General features: G+C 33.5%; 3 protein-coding genes across 3 annotated transcripts; 2 read left to right on the top strand and 1 right to left on the bottom strand.

Moving 5' to 3' along the window:
• Positions 1 to 158: 158 nt before the first annotated feature.
• Positions 159 to 5,051, top strand: LOC124940004 (ATPase GET3A-like). Its single transcript, XM_047480481.1, has 8 exons — positions 159 to 221; positions 334 to 636; positions 1,021 to 1,145; positions 2,588 to 2,738; positions 3,149 to 3,259; positions 3,915 to 4,053; positions 4,170 to 4,285; positions 4,602 to 5,051. Exons 2-8 carry the CDS (start codon positions 376 to 378, stop codon positions 4,770 to 4,772), a joined length of 1,074 nt encoding a protein of 357 aa, XP_047336437.1. The 5' UTR covers positions 159 to 221; positions 334 to 375; the 3' UTR covers positions 4,773 to 5,051.
• Positions 5,052 to 5,757: 706 nt separating this feature from the next.
• LOC124937800 (lysophospholipid acyltransferase LPEAT2-like) lies at positions 5,758 to 12,639 on the top strand. The gene is made up of 14 exons (XM_047478128.1): positions 5,758 to 6,367; positions 6,673 to 6,853; positions 7,090 to 7,149; positions 7,376 to 7,539; positions 7,631 to 7,694; positions 8,184 to 8,252; positions 9,438 to 9,533; positions 10,605 to 10,649; positions 11,126 to 11,196; positions 11,394 to 11,460; positions 11,594 to 11,644; positions 11,995 to 12,099; positions 12,185 to 12,232; positions 12,301 to 12,639. The coding sequence occupies exons 1-14, from the start codon at positions 5,886 to 5,888 to the stop codon at positions 12,430 to 12,432; spliced, it is 1,635 nt and encodes a 544-aa protein (XP_047334084.1). The 5' UTR covers positions 5,758 to 5,885; the 3' UTR covers positions 12,433 to 12,639.
• A 1,358-nt stretch (positions 12,640 to 13,997) lies between these two features.
• LOC124937801 (UDP-glucuronate 4-epimerase 3-like) lies at positions 13,998 to 15,415 on the bottom strand. Its single transcript, XM_047478129.1, has one exon. It carries the CDS (start codon positions 15,365 to 15,367, stop codon positions 14,051 to 14,053), a length of 1,317 nt encoding a protein of 438 aa, XP_047334085.1. The 5' UTR covers positions 15,368 to 15,415; the 3' UTR covers positions 13,998 to 14,050.
• Between the last annotated feature and the right edge of the window lie 1,330 nt (positions 15,416 to 16,745).

Raw genomic sequence — 16,745 nt, 5'->3', positions numbered from 1 at the left:
TTACTTAGATTAGATTAGGATTTTTGTTTTTTTTACATATTTTTGTTTTCTGAAATATGATATTATTATTTTTTTTTACAAACATTAATATATTTCCTTCTAATTTATTTAGAAAATATTTATTATTAAAGTTGAAATATTGATATTATAAAATAAAATCCAAAATTAGACAAGGTTGAGAGAGAGACTCATCGGAGAGATAACCTCCGCCGAAGACAAGAGTACGAAACCCAACCCAGTTCCTCACGAATCTTCCTCTTGTTGTTGTTCTTCAGTTGTTGTTGTTGTTGTTGTTGTTCTGATCATTCGTCGTCGATTTATTCATTCCGGCAGGGAAGTTTGGGGGCGAGACGGGGAGAGGTGGAGAGCTGGCAGATGGCTTCCAACGAGGAGATGCCAGTCGGTTCAGTGCAGAACATTTTGGATCAAAATAGTCTCAAATGGGTATTCGTCGGAGGTAAAGGTGGTGTCGGAAAAACCACTTGTAGCTCAATTCTCTCGATCCTTCTCTCTAGGGTTCGCTCATCCGTTCTCATTATCTCCACCGATCCCGCTCACAATCTAAGTGATGCTTTTCAGCAGAAGTTCACCAAAGCTCCTACTCTCGTTAATGGCTTCACCAATTTGTACGCCATGGTACGATAATCTATGCTCTTCATTTATTTAGGTCTAAAAACTTTTTCAATTACTCGGGTTGTTGATCAATTACCAATCTTTCCCTGTCTCTCTTCCACAATCATTTTACTAGTATCTATATCAGTTTCTGCAACCAGAACTGGAAATTTAAATTCATAGAAATCTGAAATATTGAGTGATTCTCTTTTTCATTTCTTTCTATACTTCATTTGCTTGTGTTTTTGATATCACTTATCATTGCTAATGCAAGCTTTAACTTCTTCTTCTTCTTAAAAAAAGAAAGAATATTTAGTGATGTTCTATTTACTTCTTATTTGGCATCAATTCAGTCTACCTCATCATTTTGTTTTCATGAGTAACTTGCATTTTCTTCTGGCTCAATAGGAGGTGGATCCGACGGTAGAGAGTGAAGAGACAAATGGTCAAGATGGAATGGATGGCTTCATATCCGATTTAGCAAATGCCATCCCTGGAATTGATGAAGCAATGAGCTTTGCAGAGATGCTCAAGTAAGCCTATTTTTCTAGATCCAAAGACTAGGAAAGGATGACTGTTGATATTTGGGGCAATGCTGTGGATTATGTTTTGCATATGTAAATACAACCTACTATTAGTTAGAGTCAGATATGTGACTGTGATCATGATCCTAAAACATTTATGAGGCTATGCCATTTTAACCCAAAAAGGGAAATTTTCTACTTTAGTCTATAACACTCCAGCTTTCCATTTTTTGGGTAAGACTAGGATGCTGACAGATTTTTTACCACTAGTATTTCACATCATATGTATATATTTTGTTTATTTTAATATATATGTATATTAATAATACTTCAATATATTAATACCCATGAATGAAAATGTGGACCATAAGGTTGTTTTTGACAATTCTAAATATATCTCTTCTATCTTGTTTCTACGGGGATCCAAAAGGTTTTTGAATAAGGTTAGACAATCCCAACTCGTATGCTGATCTAGACCTATAGTATTTTCCATTTCAACATTTACTAAAGAAGTTTGATCATCTCCTTGAAAAAAATAAACCCTTTTTTAGAAAAAAAAGAAACTTGATTCATCACATAGTGTGCTTAATCAGGAAAATAAAGGAAAATATTTGAATCTCTTTGGACCCCATTTTTAGAATAAAAAATGAGAAGAGAATTTTGGATTGACTTGGCATACAGCTTTATATTGTTGTCATTCCCTGTACATAGTCATATTATTTGAGATAAAGTACTTTGATAGGCCACTACTGGTGGTGGGTGAGGGCCACATATCAATGTTGCACTTCTGAACACCCTTTCACTTTCAGACCAAGGAAATAAATTAACAGCTTTTAGACGCTTTAACATACATGTGCAATTTTTATGTGTATAAATGTGCAGAAGTTGATGCCCGTAATAGTTAATAATAAAAGACAATTACAGGTTTAAAAGTCAAAACAGTTGTTTAGCATTTCAGAATAATATCATCAAATATGTACATTTATGTATGCTCACACAGACATACAATTGCATCTTAATCCCCTTGTCCTTATATTTTGATACAAGGGGATATGGTTTTAGAGTTAACGCCCTATGGTGTAAGTGTGCGGTTGGGAAGCCTACTGGTTTGGATAATTGGCGGAAATAAAGTGGTGGTTATTAATAGAGTAATATAAATAAAATAAAAGTTGTTATGTGTAGATATGAAATGAATTAGTCGAATACTCTTGTTATAGTTTCTCTCTCTTCCCCATTGCTATTTGTTGTACAAAGTAGTTAATTTGGTGTAGGCATAATGGTGGCTTTGTAGCTTCTATTACTCCCAGGTCATTATAGCAGTTTCATTGTATCACTTCAACAGGAGGTTAATATAGATGGATACCCTTGATATTTTTCAAGTTTGTATCTATTTTTGCCATATATATATATATATATTAAATGTTTAATTTCTCTCCTATTTCTATCTTCAGATTAGTGCAGACAATGGATTATTCTGTCATTGTATTCGATACAGCTCCTACTGGTCATACTCTGCGGTTGCTGCAATTTCCATCAACATTAGAGAAGGGGCTTGCTAAAATGATGTCACTAAAGAATAAATTTGGTGGTTTGCTAAGTCAGGTAATGAAAATTTGTGCCATGATTTGAATGGTAACAATTTCTGATATACTGAGTATTTTCAGAATATGTTTGTTTCATTTGTCCTCTCTTGAAATTGCTCCCAAACTTAAAGTTTGAAAACTTTTGTTATATATATATATCTATCTCCGTGGAGATCTTACAAAGTTTATGAAGCCACATACCATGTTGTCTTACATGGAAGATGAACTACATTCTTGATCAGACTTACCATTAATGTTGTTGATTTTGTCATGTATTATGTTGCTACTTGCTAGTTATAGGCCAATTGTGTGGGTTGCTAGTTTACGATTTCTTGAACAACACGCTGTTTCCTCAACTTATCTCTCAATTGCCTTTTCTTTTTTAGTAAGATAATTTGTCTTCTGAAATTTCATCATGTATAATGACAGATGACTCGTATGTTTGGGGTGGATGATGAATTTGGCGAGGACGCGCTCTTGGGGAGACTTGAGGGAATGAAATATATTATCGAGCAAGTCAATAAGCAGTTTAAGGATCCGGTAAGATTTTATTTTTACATACGACTTTTTTTGACAGAAAACATAATGTTATTTTTTTTACCAATTTGGTGTCAAATATTTTGAGCTGAAATGTTGGACCTGAACTCCTCGTCAAAACCACCAACGATGTGCCTGTTGTTAGACATAAATGTATTTTGTCCTTGAACTTGTTTAAACTTAAATTAAGGGCCTGACCGAACTTATTTTGAACCCTGAATTTTTGTATCAAAAGTCAAGCGCAAAGCTCTGTGTTTAATTCTGTATATTTCTATATATAAGATACGTATAACCTAATTTATATGTTATACTTTTTCTTATTCAAAAGTGTACTTATAGGTGAAAAACTGAGTATGCTACATGAAAAGAGAAACATTAGTATTACTAAATCTTAAATTGATAGTACTGATTAAGGATATTGTTAGACTAATTTGACTGCTGGTGTTTACTATGTAGAGAGCCTATTTCATAATCTCGGAATGCTTAGCTAAATAATTGAAATAACGATAAAGTAAAGGAAGAACATGGTTTTTGTAGAAGCTTGTCTGTTTATTTGATTTATTTTGAATGATTGAATGTACCTTGTAGGTTTATTATTTATAGGTTAGAGTTAAGTTAATAATTGCATTTGACCTCTCTTTTCCCTATTTTTTTGCAGGAGTTAACAACATTTGTGTGTGTATGCATTCCTGAATTTCTCTCTCTATATGAAACTGAGAGGCTTGTGCAGGAGCTGACTAAGTTCGAGATAGATACTCACAACATCATTATTAATCAAGTGCTTTATGATGAAGAAGGTGCACTTATTACCTTAATACAGTATCTCACCGATCCCTTTTTTTGTTGGGCTATCCGATTTGTGAAGGAATCAACTATTAATTGATAGCTGATACCTATAGTATTGCCATTGTAGGTACTGAATCTAGACTGCTGAAAGCTAGAATGAGGATGCAGCAAAAGTACCTTGATCAATTTTACATGTTATATGATGATTTTCATATCACTAAGCTACCATTGCTGCCGGAAGAGGTAAAAGCTCTCTGATCTCTTGTTAGCTATAACCAGTTGATTTCAATATTTTTAGTTTGCTTTGGTTTAATATTTGAATCTAGTTAGTACTTGATAAGCTGTAAACATCTTCTGGAATGCATAAAGAATGGATTAATTTGTTTGATAATTATTTCTACCCAAGGCTTGATGTTTTTAGGTGAAGCCAAATTGACAAATTTTGTCGCTTCCTAACATTACAAGGTTTTGGTTGGTTTTTTCATACAAAGGCTGCAATTTCAATCATAGTGCATACTAAGTTTTCTCAGACATGTTCATGGAGTTTTTAATTCTGCAGGTATGTGGAGTGGAAGCGCTGAAATCATTTTCTCGCTTTTTTCTGACACCATATCAACCTCCAAAGGGTACAGTTGAAGAGGTGGAGAAGAAGGTATCATTCTTAAGGGAACAGTTGAAAGATTCTGAAACAGAACTAGAAAGACTCAGAAAAGGAAAACAAAAGCTCTAAATTCAATCAAGAAGATGATACAACAAAGTTAAGCCCATTCTAGCCTTCAGTTCCTCTTCAAGATGACACAGCAAAGTTAAATCCCATTTGAGCCTTCAGTTTCTGTTTCATCTTCTTCATTTCAATTTTTGGTATAGATGGATTGTTATGTGGAGCATTTTTACAGTGTTGTTGTTTAGAGAACTTTTCTTCTTTTTTTCATTGCCACCTTTTTGTTTTATAGACTTTTTGTATTGAATTTATACATCAACTACCTAATAAAAGATGAAATTAAGCTCTATTTCTTTTGAATGTCACAATTTGTTAATCTACAACCCTTTAGTGTCAAATTTTTTTATCCAGATCTGAAATGATTTGTGGTGGTAGTCATCACAGGCCTTCGGATGCATTAATCTTCGTTTGCGCAACAAATCGAATAATCTCGAGATGTACTTTTTGAGATTTTTTTTATCCATATCTGAAATTATTTGTGGTTGTTATCAGAGGTTTTCGGATGCATTAATCTTCATTTGCGTAACAAATCAAATAGTCTCGAGTTGCACCTTTTCAGATATTTTTTTATCCAGATCTGAAATGATTTGCGGTTGTTGTCATCATCAGAGGCCTTTAATGCAACAAATCGAATAATTTCGAGACCTAATAATATTTCATCATTATAAAATTAGGTGTCTTATCTCTTCTTCTAGCTTAGCGACAATCAGATGTGGATTGTGAATATCCTCTCTCTGAGGTCTGTGTTCTGCGCCTAGTTAAATTGTTAAGTGTCTTTGCGGGTTATGTACTTAACCTGCGGAGATTAATTCGCACTCAAAGGAGAAACCGACCCACAATTAAATAAAAAAAAAAATAGGTGTCTTTCTTATTATTTAGCATATAAAAAAACAGCATTATTTGCCTAAAAGATTTAGCCGCCAAACTATATTTGGCTGTTAAATATATAGAAAAGCATACCAACGGTTGTCTCTTAGCCTTTTATTTAATCTTTCCCAAAAAGCAATAATGATTAGTCAATCCATAAGTCCAATCTGGTTCAACCTTCCGTTCTACTATTGCTAACCCAGTTCCTTTCTCTCCTCCATCTGCAAGCTTGGCCGCACGGCCTGTCTCCCAACAATGGCGGGAGACGAGTTGACGAAGCCGCTACTCACCTCCGACCCATCTCAAGTCATCATTACCGTCGGTGATGAGAAATTTTGCGATGTGGGTTCTGCTTCTGACGCTATCGCTGAATCGCCATCTTCCCAACTTCATAATCAATCCTACAATCATGTAAATGGGTCCAGGTTCCACAGTGAAAACCCCTATGAGAGTATTGGCGCTGGGGATTTTGCTTTGCCACCTACGTCTACCATTGACCCATTTCGCAATCATACGCCGAGTATTGATGGGATTTATGAGTGGTTGAAGATTATTATTATTTTGCCCTTTGTGTTGATCAGGCTTCTGCTATTTGGGTTGTGTCTACTGATTGGGTTTGCAGCAACAAAAATTGCTTTACAAGGTTGGAAGGATAAGCTGAATCCGATGCCTAAATGGAGGTGTAGGATCATGTGGGTCACCAGAATTTGCACTCGTTGCATCTTGTTCTCTTTTGGGTAAGCAAATAGATTGTTTGTTCCACTTGAAATTGACACTTAAATGCATGTATGTATAAATTCATGTTCATAATATTAGCGGGTTAAAGTGTTTTATGAGTGCTTGAAAACAGAGAGAGTTTCCTTAGCCATTTTATGTTCTCTACAATCAGGACTAGTGAGGTCGTTATTTTGTCAGTAGAATTACATTTATAGCAATTTGAGTTTCCGAAATTGAGGTGATCTGCTTAAATCTTTTAATTTGTTTGACAGCATTGGAATTTGAGTTTCTTCATATTTTTTCGTGAACAATTCTTTCATGACAGTTACCATTGGATTAGACGCAAAGGAAGACCAGCTCCGAGGGAGATTGCACCGATAGTTGTATCCAACCATATATCATATATTGAACCAATTTTCTTCTTCTATGAGTTATTCCCGACCATTGTATCATCTGATTCTCATGATTCTATCCCCGTTGTTGGAACCATTATCAGAGCAATGCAGGTAATATCCTTTGCTGGAACTATCATTCATATAATTGAAGGCGAGTTATGTTAACATTTGGGAGTTGTTAGCTAGATTTATGATAAATTGTTGTTTTATGATTATGAGAATGCCGCCTTCAGTCTTAGATGTCGTCAGTCATATGGATCCAATTCAATTTATTAATGCCTTAACATAATGATGCAGTTCAAACTTTGACCTCAAAATAATAATTTTTTTTGTTCATCTGTTTTTAGGTTATATATGTTAACAGATTCTCCCCAGCATCAAGGAAGAATGCTGTAAACGAGATAAAGGTAGTAAATGACTGAATCTTGACCAAATGTTATTTTTCTTCACGAGCTTTATGAATTTTCTATTTGTGTCATGAAAATCCTTGACATTCTTTTGTACTTTTGATGTTGGATTTACCTCTACCTATGTTAAGAAACTATTATTCATTTTTAAGTACAACAGTGTAATAAGTTTTGTCAATCTATAAGTTATTTGATACAGAATGTGCTTTCGAGGATCTGAATACAGAGAAAAGCATCTGTTAATAGATTTCCTCGTGTGCTTCTATTTCCCGAGGGAACCACGACAAATGGAAGGCTTCTGATGTCCTTTAAACTTGGTGCATTTCTTCCTGGCTATCCAGTTCAACCAGTGGTTATTCGGTATCCTCATGTGCATTTTGATCAATCCTGGTAAGTTTTTTATTGTATCAAGGTCATGCACATACTATATTTACAAATGACCTATTATGACTAATCTTTTTGTGGTCGGCATTTTGTTTAGGGGCAATATTTCTCTGGCTAAGCTAATGTTCAGAATGTTCACTCAGTTTCACAATTTTATGGAGGTAAGCTATTGGTTATCACGCGAGAGTGTTTCTCTGCGTGAGTGCAGTTGTGCACACACATTTTTGCAATTAAATATGACATCTCTTTTATATACTATTGTTTCAAGTTCATATATTTAATTTTATCTCGCCATTCACATTTGTGAGGTGGATAAGTTCAATTTACTTAGAAGAATAAGTCATCTCATAAATTTCATTGACCATCTATGCCACTTTCAAGTAGACATCTCATGTTCTATTCTCACTAAAAGTACATTGATTGACGTGGGGGTCGTGACGGTGGGATGTTGTGTGAGGCTCCTCCATGGAAAAAATACCTAGTCTAATAAAATAGAAAAAAAAAAGGATTTAAAGTCTTCATAGTATTTAATGGCCTATTTTGGAAAGGATAAAAAGTGATTAAGTCTGATCACTAGATTACTTTGCTTGATAGATTGGCTTATATTTTTCCGATTTCTTAACATAAGCATGGTTGTTGTATCTTGTCAGGTGGAGTACCTTCCAGTTATTTTTCCCCTTGAAAAAGAAAAAGAAAGTGTCACTTGCTTTGCTAATAGGGTAAGCTCATGATAATTTGACCATTTTATGTTGCTTTTGTGTGGTAATACCAGATACTACAGCATAAAAGACATGCTCATTCTCCCATTTCCCCCTTGTTGATGTGAAAGTACAAGTGTCTACTGTTCCTTGGACTGAGTTTATAATGAATTCTATTGCCTATAAAGTATTACCTAGATTGTTTAAGTATTTAATAGATTTAATAATTTAGACTGTTGAACTATTGGAATAAGTGATATTTAGTTCCTTAGGTTTCAAGTTGTACTTGTAATACCTATGGTTAATGAAAATTCACACGGGTCTATCTTCCAACATAGATTTTATCTCCTTTCATTCCCTTTTCTTTATGAGTCAGTATATGTTGCTATATTTCCAGTGGAATCCTTCACTTGTATCCAGTTAGTTCAGTTCTTGAGCAGTTTGCCTTCAGTGTTTTATTTATTGAGTCTAGTTTGTTATCCTCTTGGTTGAGTGGTTTCCCTTCTCTTAGTTGGGGTCCATAGCCAACATTTGTGGGAATGCTGGTGGTTATTTATATTGGGTTGGCTTCTTGTAGACCTTTTAACCATGTTTATGGATGCTGCTGAAGAGCTATTTGCGACTAAAAATGATATTGCAAAACCAAGTTATTAGAATATCTTTATTAGTGATTATGCAATTAGTTAAATAGATTTCAAATAGGCCACACTCTAACTAGGTAATTTTCTTCATAAACCCCTTAAGTTTGATATATTTTACTAGGATCTACTCATTAGATTTTCACCTTTATTTATTAGGAAGCCAAGCTAACTTGCTGTTTATTTTCATTAACTGTATACATATCTCTAAACTTTGATGCACTGGGCTCATTATTGTGATAATTAGAGTTTATATTAAGAAGCTTGTTTCTTTTCAAGAATAACATCCTTTATAGCTATATAGTTAGGATAAACTCCATAACAGAATGTGAGACAGTTCTCTTTCTTCAATATCCCAAATTCTAAAAACAATGTAGCCTTTTGTTTATGTTTTCCAATCAAATCAATAGTTGGTCTAATCATGTGATCTAAATAGTTGCTCAAATTCTTCGGCATCTACTTAGATTAGACTCTGCATGGAGTATGCATGCCTTAGAATGTGGGGATGAGCGGTGATTTATTTTCCTAGAATGTGAATGGTACTATTCTTGTTAACTGATGTGTGCAGACTGGCCGTGCTATTGCTTCTGCTTTAAATGTAGCACAGACAAATTATTCCTATGTGGATTTCATGCTTCTTGGTAAAGCTTCTGAGTTTAAACAGGTGCAGTTTTGTTTTTCCGAGTGTTTCTATATTTTCACGCTCTTCAACTTATCAAACATCCAAATGCTGGGGTCAGAATTATTTTTTGCCTTTACCAACATAGAAACACAATATCTAATGAACCTCAATGCTGTAATCTTTAGCCGTATCTTGAGGTCCTTCTCATGAAAATGGCTTGATGAATTGAATGTTGCGTCACTGTGTAATATCAAATGTTTTGTGTATATTAGTAAATGGACCTTGAAAAATTTGATAGTACAGAAACCGAGTTGTTGATGGAAAAATTCCTTAATGGACCAAATTACTTGATATTTGTTTGTACCTTGGCTTAAGTTGAAATTGGTATCAGAAGCAAACAATAATTCTGGTGTGAAATTCAACTATACATAAGTAGTGATATGACTTTTGAATTAGCTCATCAAAACAGAAATAATATATTCCGTAGACAAAAAATAGACTTTTTACTAATATCTAAAAGTTGAACATTTATTTTCACACGTAACTTGGGCAAAGTATAAATGCGATAATGTTTGATATACCCTTGTTTCATCAAAGGAAAAAAGAAGTCCCAGTAGACAAAATGGATATGTGAATTTCATCCTATGAGTGGGATTGTGAATAAACCAATGTACCTTAATTAATATATAAATGAAAAAAAGGCAACAAGTCCATATTTTTTTATGTGACTTACAAATCAAGTACACCTAAACAAAATGTAAATTAAGCTATAATCCTCTCTTAAACTATAACTCATAATCATCAACCCAGTACATCACGAAGTAAAGTGTTAAGTAAAGAAAATGAAGCAAGCCTACCAACTAAATCTTGGCCTTTAGTGATGGACAAGTTCAAACAACAGAGAGAGCCCACAACTATTAAGCTAGCTTAAGATTTAGAAGCAATACTTAAGATAATTAAGCTGTCTCGGAGGCAGTATGTACTTTCTTTCCCACAATAAAATTTCCTTGTATAAACAACAATTTACTGAAATTTACACTTCTTAAAATTTCCTTTAAAGTTTAAGCATTTTAAGTTTTAACAATTTGTTTTCTTCATCTTCACAACTTTCAGGAAAACCCATCACTTTATTTGATTGGAATGGAGAGGCAGGAAATAGTGAGTCTTTTTCTCCTTTTTCTTTTACTTGAAGCTGCTTCTATCAGAGCTATCTTGTATTAGTGTCTTCTTATCATCCTTTGAACTACAGTTAAATCACTCTCTCTTCATGCTTTAAATAACCATTAAACTCTTGCTTTCATTGATTCTCTAGTGGACCAATTTCTATTTAAGACACTCAATGATCTTTTTTAGCATTTTATTTTCTCTTCTACGACTTTGTGGCTCAATCTAGTTTTTAAAAGTTTTATGAAGTATTTTTATCTGATATTTCTGCTCTATTAGGATAGATATAAGAATTTTTGCGAGTTTAGAACTGTTTTTCTGTTGGGAGTCAGATCTATAAATAACTAATTCATAGTATGATTTAAGTACTTCTTGTTCAATTATTTAATGAATTTCACTTTTGTTCTTCCTTGTAGTTATGTTCTCCAATTTTCACTTGTCTTTTGTTGGATCATGTTTCCTGTTGCCAGATATCTCATATAAGCAGTGTGGAAGCTGTGGACTTTCTGGACACATTTCTTTCTATGAATCCAGATGAAAGGTATGCTGGATACTATAATAGATTGTTATTTTTTATGATTGTTAGTTTCTTCTGTGATGGTTATTCATAAGAGCTCAATTTTGGTTTAGTCTGGTTAACGCAGAACATAACATATTATTTGACACTTGCACAAGCGGTGTGGGATTGATTTTTCACTTGCACCAAAGTTGTTTATATATTTTCTTTTCCTGTCACAGTGGACTCGTTCAAATCAATAACTTCCTCAAGGCTTTCAGGTTAAGAGCATGCATGCTTTCTGAAAAGGTCTGATTTTTACATCCTTTATATTTACCTCCTTTCCTTTCCATCTATATGCAAATTTCTATTCCTGCAACCGTGTATGTAGTTCAAGTAAAGCTGTTTGATTTAATATTTTCTTTTCCTTTCATTGTTTTAGATATTTGGATTCCTCGACATGGAGAGAAGGGGAAGTATATCGTTTAAGCATGTAATCTCTTTCTTTCCTTTTCTCCTTAACTGTTCGTGTGAAAACTTATGGGTATTTATTATTCTGCAGTTTCTGTGTCCTCTGTTATTCCCCCTTAAAGTTCAAGAAATTCATCTTTATTGTGATATGGTACTTGGGGAGCTGAATATTGAGCCTATCTTTTTTTGAGTCTGAATTTTAACTTTCAGAAAATCCTATGCCAACTTTACAGTATTTTGATCTGAGTAGTTAGTGTTATAATTTACATGTTTCTTGTTTTAGTATTATTGTTTCCCATTGTTGTTAGATCACAATATTCAAAAGTCCCGTTTTTGTTCTAAGATGAAGTGTTTGCTTTCAATTTCTGGCAGTTCTTATTTGGGTCAGTTAATGTCCTAAAGCAGCCATTATTCAAAGAAGCATGTGAACTAGCATTTGCCAAGTCTGCAGGAAACCACTTCATGTCTGAACTACAAGTATGTTTAGTTTCTCAATATTTGACTCAAATTTGGATGAAATTCAAGTTGCTCATCCTGTTTGCTGATACATTTATTTAACCAGTTTGGAGAATCGATCAAGCTGGCAATTCCCGACTTAAATGTTGATGAGGTTAGTAACCAATCACAGCCCTTATTATTCCACGCCACGTCTTCTTCTAATCTATCCTTAAACCTCAGATTCATAGCCTCTTCTGTTTATTCGATACCAACAAAGAAGGCAAGATTGGAAGGGAAGAATTTATTGGATTTTTAAGAAGAAATCCACTTCTTATAGCACTTTTTGTGCCATTGCTAAAGAGGATGATTTAATAATAATAATACTTGTTGATTTTATACAACCAGTGTATTATATATATACACCTTGTATCATGTGGAAAAGTTTTAGTTATTCCAACTATTCTTATCATGTGGCATGTCTTTTAAGCATGCAAACATAGGTCAAGAGGATTTGGCTATTTTATGTATGGTTTTGTTTTTATTGTAATGATGAGATTCTCTTAACCGAGACTTTTATGATTTGGTAACATGGTGAGTTTTATTTTATGATAGAAAATATTTGATATAAAATAATTAATTATGGTCTCAAAATAAAACCCATATTTTTATATTAAATTAAAAATAAAATTAATATTTTTAAAACTAGATAAGTTTGATATAAAATTGTTGACGAGTGAAATTACATATCCAGAGCCTAAAAAAAAAATATTTGTAATTTAAGAATAGCGTGATCCTCCACGTTTATGTATTCAACTTAGGACAATTGTTTTTTTAGTAAAAATCTTGAGACATTTTTTTTCTTAAACAAATCTTATGTTAATTAAACTACCCTCATTAATTAAATTTAAATTTATGATTTGTAAATGAGTTTTTTAAATCTCACATGGACAAATCGGCTACAAATCGGACAGAAGCCTCTTAATATATACATATATATATATATTATTGACACACACACAAAATACTAGTCATTTCTAAAAATAGGAAAAACAATGTCAAATTTTATGGTATTCAATGAAGTAGCATTTTACTTAGCTTTTATACCAGGAATATTATAAAAATAATAATTAAAGAATATATATATATATATATATATGTCAATGAGTTATAAGTGAATGTTTATTTTTTTTTTATCTATTACAACCGTTTTGTACAATTTATAACATTCTATCATTATTATTTAAGGGTGAAAATTTATAACATATTTCAAAAATTCCTACTTCATTCTAATTTTGGTTAATTTCCTTGTCAACCATAAATTAAATTAAATGTGTCACCCCAAACATAGAAGCTTAGATTTTGGATTTTATTTATTTATTATTATTATTAGTTTAAAAAGATAACAAAAATATACCTATATAATCATCCTCTCAACAAATATCACCGTATCATATCATATTTTATTTTTCAATCATTTAATTTATCAATTAAAATACTATTAATTTTATCGAAATTATTATATGAATTGATACATATGATATATCAAACATGCATATTTGAGTTATCATTTCAATTATTATTTTGTTGATAAATTATTTAATTTGAGAGAAATTATCGAACTTTCAATGAAAGTAATCGTCCGATGCGTATCATTTATAATGTTATTAATATGACGTTTTCTGAAATTCGTTTCGAAAAGTCAGTAAAGTCTGTCAAAAATTAATCATTTTTTTTGAGAATTTACGAGCTCGATAACTTATTTAATAACATTTTTTATTTTTATTTTTCATGTAATGTTTGTCAATAACGTGCTTAAACGATTTTTTTTTATCATTTTTAATATAAATAAACATTTTAAAAAATAAACTAAAATTTAGTTTATTATAAAATAAGTAATTCAATAATAAAAATACTAATGAAAGTACGGGTCTGGTCGGTTCGGGTCGGGCTAATAAACAGTGATGTAAATACAAGAAAGACATATTTAGATTCATCTTTGCGAGCTCTTCTTACCATCGCCGTAGTAACTAACATACCACCGGACAAACTTTTTCAGGCCGGTCTGAAGATCAGTCGTCGGTTTATAAGCAAGCTCCGACGAAGCCAAACTTATATTAGCATGAGTAAATTGCACATCTCCATTTCTCGGCATCTTCATCAATAACCTCTTCGCCTTCACTTTCAATAGCCTCTCTAATATACTCACAAGTTCAGTCACCGGCACCGGCGAAGTATTCCCAAGATTATAAACTCTCAATTGAGCCACACCTTTCTTCTTCCCGCCGCTCCCCGTACTTTTTCCGGCAGTATCCAACGCTCCTAAACAACCCTTTACAATATCGTCTATGTAAGTGAAGTCCCGAGCAACCGTCCCGTGATTAGGTCCTTCAAAAATGGGGATAGGTTTTCCTTTCATTATGTCTCTAGTGAAGAAGAAATAAGCCATGTCGGGTCTTCCCCATGGGCCGTAAACGGTGAAGAAACGTAACCCGGTTAAGGAAAGACCGTAAATGTGATTATAAGTGTGAGCAATTTCTTCGCCGGCTTTTTTTGTAGCGGCGTATAGGCTCGCCGGTTGATCTGTTCTATCGGTTTCGGAAAAGGGTACTTGTGTGTTGAGTCCATAAACAGAGCTTGAAGATGCCCATACAATTGCGGGTTGAGGATTTGCGGATTTACAAACCTCGAGTAAACTAACAAAACCGGCGATATTGCTATGAACGTAAGAACTTGGATTTTCCATAGCATATCGAACTCCGGCTTGAGCGGCTAAATGCATAACATGTGTAAACGCAACAACTTCGAAAAGTTTCTTGAGAAGAGTTAAATCATTGATATCTCCTTCCACAACGTAAACGCCGGCGTTTTCTAATAACGCTTGACGTGCCCTTTTTAGCGTCGGATCGTAATAGTCGTTAAAGTTATCGAGTCCTAGAACGCCGTCGCCTCGGCGTTTAAGGGCGACGGAAACGTGGGTGCCGACGAAACCTGTAGCGCCGGTAACGAGTACGGAGAATCCGTTACGAGAATGGACGCGGGATGATTCTCTAACGCGTTTTTCCCATTCTGAACCACCCCAGAAGGTTGTTCGGAGAGATCGACGGGAGAGATCGGTTGAAGATGATGACGGAGATTTGTAGAGAATGAAGAAGATGAAGAAGAGAAAAAGGAAAGTCCACATTGTGAGTTTTGCGAGGGATGAATGGTGCCATCTGAGTTTGTGAAGAATGTATGGGGATTTGTCCATTTTGAATTTCCCTGGCGACGATGGGCTGTTGTCGGCATTGTGTTGCTTCATTTGTGACATAATTTTACAAAAAGATTATTTGATTTGATTCTCTCCGACCACCGACCGAGAGAGAAAGGTAAAGAATCTTGGAAGATGAAAGGGAAAAGAGAAAAGACGATCGGTTGACAAAATGTTGGTCTTTCTTGGATTTGATTTGTTCGTTAATCATTGAATATGGGATGGGTCAGCTTTCTTTTTGGGATACAGAATGTGGTGGTTGGTGCTCATTCAACCATAATTCTACTCTCTATATTATTATATCATCTAAATGTCTATATATATATAAATATTTTTTCATTAAATATTAAAACATATTAAGTATTTTTACCAATAACCCAACTTTTCACAATTATAGAAACAGAAAGCATGAAGAAGAAGATTGGAAAGATATAACTTAAATTGGTTGGAGATGATTGATGTCTATTGTACACCAAATTAACAAAATGTAAATTAAGTTATAATCCTCTCTCAAACTAGAACTCATAATCATCAACCCATTACACCACGAAGTAGAGTGTTTAAGTAAAGCAAATGAAGGAAGCCTACCAACTAAATCTTGGCCTTTAGTGATAGACAAGTTCAAACAACAAAGAGAGGCAACAATAATCAAGCTAGCTTAAGATTTAGAAGCAATAGGTTACTAATTAATTAGCATGCACGAGTAATATTAATATAAAAAATCGTGAAAATAATATTACGGTAAAAATGTTTATGGGCGGGTCAACCCACAATCCGACCCAAATATCTATTTACTCTCACATATATTTCCAAATTAACCACAACTCTCGACCCGACAATCCGGACACTTTAAAAATTAAGCATCATTATATATATATATATAGATTAGTTAGTTAAAAAGTTGAACTTATATTTTTAAAATGTCCCGTGTTCATCAAATTTGGTGTTGAATTTAAAATATAAAATGTTATTAACTTAGTTGGTTAAAGAGTTGTATTTGTTTTGCTATGTTGTAATTTCGAACCATACTTATAGTATTTTTAATTTTATTTTTAACCGTTTTAAGTTTATGAGCGGGTCAACCCACAATTCGACTGAAGTATCCATTTACTCTCACATATATATCCAAATTAACCACAGCTCTCGACCCGGTAATCCGGACACTTTAAAAATTAAACATCATTATATATATATAATCTGTGATTACGATTAAGGTTTTTGATCTCAATGGACCAAGAAAAATACTATTATTGTTTTAAGGTACAACAGTAGGGTTAAGAGAACAAGAATTCAAGGGTTCCAGAATAAGAAAAAAGAAACAGGGATGAGAAGAGTCTTAGAGTTCAAGACGAAGAAGGAAAATCAGAGAATACAGTTGAGAGGTAAGCCAAACTTTAACAAAATTATTCATATCCGTAATTGAGGATTGAGTTCAGCT

The sequence above is a fragment of the Impatiens glandulifera genome, chromosome 5, assembly GCF_907164915.1.
Source record: "Impatiens glandulifera chromosome 5, dImpGla2.1, whole genome shotgun sequence".
Taxonomy (NCBI): Eukaryota; Viridiplantae; Streptophyta; class Magnoliopsida; order Ericales; family Balsaminaceae; genus Impatiens; species Impatiens glandulifera.
This window is presented reverse-complemented; position numbering and strand designations above follow the sequence as displayed.